At 38.7% G+C, this 7,231-nt stretch overlaps 1 protein-coding gene across 1 annotated transcript; it reads left to right on the top strand.

The window, feature by feature from the left end:
* Positions 1-2,825: 2,825 nt before the first annotated feature.
* Positions 2,826-7,123, top strand: tnfrsf9a (tumor necrosis factor receptor superfamily, member 9a). The gene is made up of 7 exons (XM_040152556.1): positions 2,826-3,200; positions 4,086-4,205; positions 4,326-4,463; positions 4,556-4,628; positions 4,741-4,844; positions 4,956-5,111; positions 5,244-7,123. Exons 1-7 carry the CDS (start codon positions 3,065-3,067, stop codon positions 5,357-5,359), a joined length of 843 nt encoding a protein of 280 aa, XP_040008490.1. The 5' UTR covers positions 2,826-3,064; the 3' UTR covers positions 5,360-7,123.
* The last annotated feature ends 108 nt before the right edge of the window (positions 7,124-7,231 follow it).

Here is a 7,231-nt window from a genome sequence, read left to right as displayed (position 1 = left end):
ATTTTCCATGATAATCACCTGTAATGTTTTATTAACTGAAATGTCCCTAAATGACCCTAAAATATACTTTTCTCTTTTTTAGCAAGGCCACTAGATGGAGACCTCCAATGTCGAATTCACTCCTACTTATCCCGCTTAAATTCTAAGTTTCATTAAAAGAACAATGTATTTTGAAAATTACGGCAGTCAGTAATTGCCCAATTTAAATTAGCATTTGAAATTTTTTACACATCCAATCAGGTGGTCATTTCCTAAGACCGATAAGCAGTCATCAAGTAGATGGTCATGAAAAATTACAGCTGAGCTTTTAAAACATATAATATCACCACATCACGAAATATATCAATTGCACTTCATTTGCTTTGACACTTCACATTTAACACGCCTGAGTGGAACTTCCAAGCACCAGTGTTGTTGCATGTACTTTCCAAGTGGGCTGTCGTTACTCAGCAGGCTCAACTGCACACTAAACCCATACAGACCCCCTGTTTGCGCAACCCACCAACCAAAGATGTTAGACGACATTACTGTTTAAGTCACTGAAAGCGATGCTCCACGCCCCCCCCCACGGGAAGATGTGTTGTCAGACCTTTCCTCAGGAAGGAAGTGATGTCAAAGCCTCGAAATGAAACCCTGCGCCTGCGGAGGCAGATCTAAACACTGCTCTACAAAACAAGCGGCCCCAAGAAGCGATCGCCGCCGTAGTGTTCTCAATTCAGAGCGTTAGGCAAAGTGAAAACATGTGCTCCCAGATTAACACTGACTTCTGTCACAACTGACATGGTTGCAGTTTGACTCGAAGTCTCGCTGATGTCAGCCTACATCCACATGCAAATAAACACGCACACTCGTTTACCAGAAGAATGAATATCACCGCTACACTACTTACCGAACCACTCAAAAGTATTTCCCAGTCAGTATGTTAATTTAGCTTTTGGGGTTTACAGTATACTTCATAACTGAATTTGTAGGGGGAGGTTGAAGGGTAATTGTGGGAAGTGTTTTTTGGCCATAGATGTGTAGGCAGATGAGGTGCGGACGTCTGACATCACAGTCTCATGTAACATGCGTATGCTCTTACAGTAGGCGAACAATGGTAGGCTAAGAATGTCAAAGGCAGAGTCTGTCAAATGTCAGTCACAGATCATATGATCATGATACACTGTAAAAATGACGATGCAGGCAAATCCTGTCATAGTGATACATATTTAAGCGTGACTTGAAGCTGAGTCAGAGGATGAGCCACACCATCCTCAAAAAACCCTTAATGAGATGGAGTGTGATATCTAGTCACCTACCATCTTATAATTAGTCAGCAAATATCCCTGTTTTTCCAAAAGTCAAAGCATTTACGGTAAGGAAACAGTACTTCCCTTTTCAAAGGAAAAGAATAAAGTTGTTTTGGGAAAAGAGACACAAAAGACCATTCAGCCAAAGCCTTACAACTGATAAAAAACCGGAGCATCCGGAGATAACAATCTTGCACTTTTTGTTTCGGTTTTGCAACTTTTGGCACCGCGTCCAGTGGTTTCTAACATAGGGATTTAAAGCTGTTAATCACTAGACATGATAATCTTGACAGGTACTTAGAGCAGAGAGCAAAGGGGAACCTTTTTCTGAACTTTTCCGTGCCCTTTAAATAACCTAATACATCTTCTCTGACATGAGTCATCGGTGTCATTCCTAGTTATGACCTAAGGGTTTTCATGGGCTCAGTAACAATAACATTTTTATGACTGTTTAGTGGTTTATAGTAAGTTCTTGTTTGATGAATACCCTTATATAATGACAATAAGATTTTATACAAGCAGGAAAGTCCCTCCTAACAACAACATCAGCTTAAGCTGCTTTGTTCTACCAAACCATGCACATCCAACCTCATCAAATTAAACAGCAGTTAATTTTACGCATCAACAAGGCTGGGAAATTTACAAGTAGAAGAACAGATACTTCCCTTATCCTTTGCTCAGGTACAATAACTAAAACTTTGTACAAAAACGACTCGTCCGAAAACTTCTTAAACAGTTATTTAGTTGCATGTGGCCACTTTAAAAGAGTGTAAAAATAGGTTAGTACAATGCTTAATCAGTGATTTGCATTAGCAAAATGTGTAATTATTGATTTTTCAAGTTACTCAAAAAGCAATGATACTTGTAAGGACTTAATGTGGCTGAAATTGTCCATTTGCAGGTAATATTGAGTTTAAAGGTAAAACAGGACAATGTTTTGAATTCCTAAATCCGGACAAGTTGGAACAATAAGTCCCTTATTGTGGATAATCGTTCATGGCTGCACGCCTAAGAAAAAGTCATGCTTTGAACTCCAGGAGATTTCATATCTTTCTGGGTCGTCATTGTTTAAATTGATTTGATTTGAGAACAACAGTATGAGGCAAGCAAAAGAAAATCCATCATCCAAAGTTCTGTAGCAGCACTGAGAAGGAGGATATTCCAACCTGATCTGCTGATGTTTTTGAACTAGATAAATAACTCTATAACTTGGTATCTTGATAATGATTTTTCTAGTCTGGTTGTATATTAATTTGCACTGAAGCAAATAAGCTCCCTCTAAAATTATTAAAATAAAATGCAAACATGCTATAGTTTTTTCATTTATAGTGATTAACATTTTGCAGCCTATGAATTAAAGTATTTCCTGGTCAAGTCATTGACATACTTTTTCATCTCTCTCTCTCTCACTTTCATCATGTATTCTCGTGTCAGAGCAGCCAACCTTTCAGACACGCCCCCCCTCAAGAAAAAAAAAAAAATCCGGAGTATAAGTATGCTCACTGGCTGTGAGTTATGTGTTTGATTGCACAGGCCACAGCACAGAGAGATTTCTTTATGTGACATTATACCCCAGAACGTTACAGCCAAAAAAAAACCAGAGGTTAAGAGGAATGTTAAGGACTGTATTTTAGACTAAATCTACAGATTTAGAAAAACAAAAAATTTAGTGCCTTTGTTTAAAAACAGAAGAACAAGAAGAGGACGAGGAGGAAAAAGAAGAAAATCCCTGGGATATTTATCATCCTTAACCCCAAGACTGGAAAGCTGACAACATGGCTGTGATCCCGTGGGTGATGGGTCTCTCCCTGCTCATGCATTGCTGCTTGTGCAGTTTTGGACAAACTGAAAGAGGCTGCATGAAATGGACCCCACAGGGAGAGAACGTTTGCTGCGAAACCTGTTATCCAGGTAAACAAGAAAGGAGAGAATGATGATAACATTTCCCGATGTACTTGAACTGATGAAATGTGCTGTTGTTAATTCAGAATAACATTGTTTTTTACAAAGGCTCCACAGATCTACATATATATATATATATATATATATATATATATACACATACATACATATGTGTATATATATATATATAGACACATACATACATATGTGTGTGTGTATATACAATAATATACAACACTGTTTTAAAAAAAAAAAACACTGTATACTTACAGTGTATATTCCTGAAGGAAAGGACAGGGTCCCTTTTGCTCACTGTCTTCATAAACCCAGCTGTTGTATAAATGTTAACAATTTTAGCCTTTCACCTAGAGACCTAAGTAGTTCCATGTATTATCTAAGACATGCAAGAAGCTTACCGAGTTTTGTGTGCTTTTATCTATGAAGAAATTATATTCCAGTTGTTGAGCAGTTCCTCCGTGGTGGTTGCATATAACCAAAAATAGTTTCAGTGGTTTTTTAGCTAATACCACAACAAAGAAAAAAACTTTGGATGATGTAATTGATCATTCGAATCATTTGGAGCTGTGATATCTACTTGGATGTGTCATTAAAATTCAAAAAGAGTATAGTTTTAATAACTCTTGGAAGAGCTGTTTTTTCCAGACTATTCTGTTTTAAACAGTAAGTTGCTTAAAGCTTTCCTGTGCTGAATTCCAACTTTTAAAGCTTTGAGGGGGACATACACATTATCTTGTGTATGAAGACCTGTTACATCATTGAGGGGGGTAATCTCACTGAAACGGATGTCAGGTAATTAGACAGAGCTTTCAGTGTGGCAATTAGTATATGTTCTGTGTGTTTCTTATATGTGTGCGTTTGTGGGTGTGTTCACAGGAAACCGCCTGGTCAGAAACTGTGGACCAAGTCCGAAGGAGCTTTGCACCCCTTGTGAGGTGGGGACATATACAGTGAACCCTAAAGACTACAGTTGTTCCATCTGTACACAGTGTGTAGGTATGTTGGTGTATCCTAGCGGTCGCAATGACAATTTCCTCGGTAGCATTTCATTTCCAAGATAAAATCTGTAATACTACAAGATTTTTGACCTCTCTTTCCACATCTTTGTATGTTTAGGTGCTCAGGTCTATGTGAAACGTTGCACAGCCACAAGAGACACAGAGTGCGGCTGTAAAGATGGACTCACCTGCGGCGATGGCCGCTGTACCTTCTGCGTTAAGAAGTGTGACAAAGGCCAGGAACCTACAAAGGATCGTAAGTAAAACTAAAGATAAACACATGACCTTGGCACGCACACTATACAGGTTACAATGATTGGCGGGTCAACGGAATGCCTGTCCTTGCAGGTTCATGCAGAAAATGTCCGGACGGAACCTTCAATGACCAAAGTCACCAGATGTGTAAACCCTGGAAAACCAAGTGAGATATAACCTGCTCTTTTGCTGCTGTTCTCGTACTGAGCGATTGATTTACTGGGAAACCAGAAAAATCATTGGAATTATTGTGTCGCTGTTTATATTTTTTTTCTAAGGTGTCCCAATCCAGATCAATACATTGTGGCCAAAGGAAATGAATTTACTGACAGTATGTGCGCTAACACTTCAGTTAAATCATCACACAGTCCCAACCCAACCGGTAAGGCAAAATTCTGTTCTTCTAGTGTAGTTGTGCTTTAATTTTTATCTTTATCTTTATTTATCTTTATTTATCTGAAGCCAGCTATAATTCCTTGCTGTTTTCTATCAGGCTCCAGGGAACACACAAGCCTACTGCTCTCATTTTTGGTCATTGGCATGGCTCTGATGGGCATCACCATCATCGTTGTGGCTTTGAAAAGTCGCGAGATAAGAAAGAAGAAAAAAAAGACAATCACAAAAACACCCATAATCAGAACCCCTACAGGTAATTACTGTTGTACTTCATGATAGATTATGAAGAAATTGTTCTGACCGTGTTACCTGAATGATACTGATTACAGCCAAAAACAAATACAGTAAAAAATATTTGATTCGTCCCCCTTTTTTTCTTCCTTAGATGATCCTAGGACATTAATTGCAATAGAGTGCAGTTTTCACGAGGCCCAGCAAGAGCAAGGCAGCAGTTCAGAGTCCCTGGACTCCAAGGACTCCTCAGACCAGCTCATTGCATGAATGGAAGGGGAGAAGACAAGAAAGCCACTCTGAAATACCTGTTAAGGTTTTGCTGAATTCAGATCAAGAATGAGTTGGGATCCTTCTCTGTGATATTGAGCCACAAGTTTGGAAAAAATGTCTTTGTAGCATCAATTTGCCTGGTTTTAAATGTAACAAAGAGAAAACTGCGTTCACCACCCTCTTTTCCTTTATCCAAATAACCTATGCTACTGTGAAAAATCTTTATAGGTCAGGTGAGATGTAACGTTTTCCTCAAAAATTACACCAGGATACAATTTTAGTGATCTTTTGTTGATGTAGTAAATGTGCACATGGGAGGAAGGGGAATTCTGGGAGGGAAAAAACAAAGTGGACGGACAATAGTCTACTCATCATGTGAATTATAGCAGACAGTGAGGCTTTGTTTTTCCCCCTTTTGGTTCTAAAATAGGTCATTAGATTAGATTTTTCAAACCAGAGGAAACGACATTTTTTTCCTCTTTTTAACGACTTTCAAACAAAGTAGTTGGACTTGTGACAATGGACTGCGTGCAACAATATCGAAGGGTTTGAACGAGAGCCAATGAATTTCGCTATGCTGATATTTGCATGTCTGAGCAGTGCGGCCGCTGAGGCTTGCTCTGTGTGAATGTACAGTGCAGGTGGGCGTTCAGCTGGATGTACAAAAATTTGTCGACAGACAGGTTTGATGGATAATGCTGAGCAGGCTCCAATGCCCTTCCTAGTTACCTACTGTTTACTGCTGAATTTGTACATTTATAACCCTGTTATGTTGCTGCAGCTAAAGAAAAACAACGCTGGGTCAATCACGATTTTATGTGGTGAAACATTATTTATCGAGGGACCGTTTGTGGTGTATTATTTAAATTTGTCTACTTTGAGTGATAAATTGTGAAAATAGTAAGATAATAGCTTTGTGTACTGTTGACTTATCACACTGAAGGCAGTGTATATATAGTCTCTGCGCCTCTACCTTAAGAGGAACTATATGGACTTTCCTACTATTTCTTCATTGGTGTCAAAAAGTCCAGAGAAGGGAGTTTCCCTTTTTGTCAATATGTAATCCTACAGCACCAGTGAGTCTACTGTACAGTACGGTATAGTACTGTGAGCAACGATCTACAATACTTGGTTCTTTTTTTAGTAAGACAGGTTTAGTTAAGGTTCAACAGCACTGATTTACCTAGCTGACACATTCCTCTTGAGCGAGTGGCAACACTGCGGGTATCCCAAAGGAAACTCCAGCGAAGTGCGTCATGTGGGAAATCCTCAGGACAAATCTGATAGAAACTTGTAAAAAAAAGTATTTACGCGGCACACACAAGATATCAAAATGAGGCTCAAGGGCCACGTGGAAACCCCCCCCAAACCAGTCCTGTATGCCCTTTTGCTTTTGTTTAACTTTTAGCAGAGTGGAGTGGGCAGCAAGGTGAGACCAAGTGGAATTTTTTTTTTTTTTTTTTTTAAAAACACATATCTGAAATTAAGCAGGGCGTATCGTTCTTCGGAAAATTTGAGAAACATGCTATGTGGGCTCAGAGTGAAATGTTAGCCCACAACTATAGTAATGTATCAGTGACTATGTTTGAGTCATAACTCAAGCGAAGTGGCTGGTGAAAGACCACAAAGTTCACAAGGGGCTGCACTGAGAATTGTCACCATAGTACAGTCAAACACAAGTTATTCAGTAGAACGTTATCAAACTAACCAGGAGTGCATAACATTTTGCATATGTGAATTTTAATCTTTTTTTTTTTTTAAATGACATTTTTTTCATATGCCTCTTCAGAGCTGTACACATCTTTTACATTATATTTTTGTAACATTTTTAAACAGCCAATAAAAATATTTTTTTTTAAATTTGTTTCA

The sequence above is a fragment of the Xiphias gladius genome, chromosome 18 (genome assembly GCF_016859285.1).
Source record: "Xiphias gladius isolate SHS-SW01 ecotype Sanya breed wild chromosome 18, ASM1685928v1, whole genome shotgun sequence".
NCBI lineage: Eukaryota > Metazoa > Chordata > Actinopteri > Istiophoriformes > Xiphiidae > Xiphias > Xiphias gladius.
The sequence above is the reverse complement of the archived record's forward strand: the minus strand, read 5'-3'. Positions and strand labels throughout refer to the sequence as shown.

Excerpts from the sequence above, each read along its gene's own strand:
- tnfrsf9a (XM_040152556.1), top strand. The coding sequence starts at position 3,065 with ATGGCTGTGATCCCGTGGGTGATGGGTCTCTCCCTGCTCATGCATTGC. Across the intron at positions 4,206-4,325 it reads CATCTGTACACAGTGTGTAG|GTGCTCAGGTCTATGTGAAA; the intron begins GTATGTTGGTGT and ends TTGTATGTTTAG. Across the intron at positions 4,845-4,955 it reads ACACAGTCCCAACCCAACCG|GCTCCAGGGAACACACAAGC; the intron begins GTAAGGCAAAAT and ends GTTTTCTATCAG.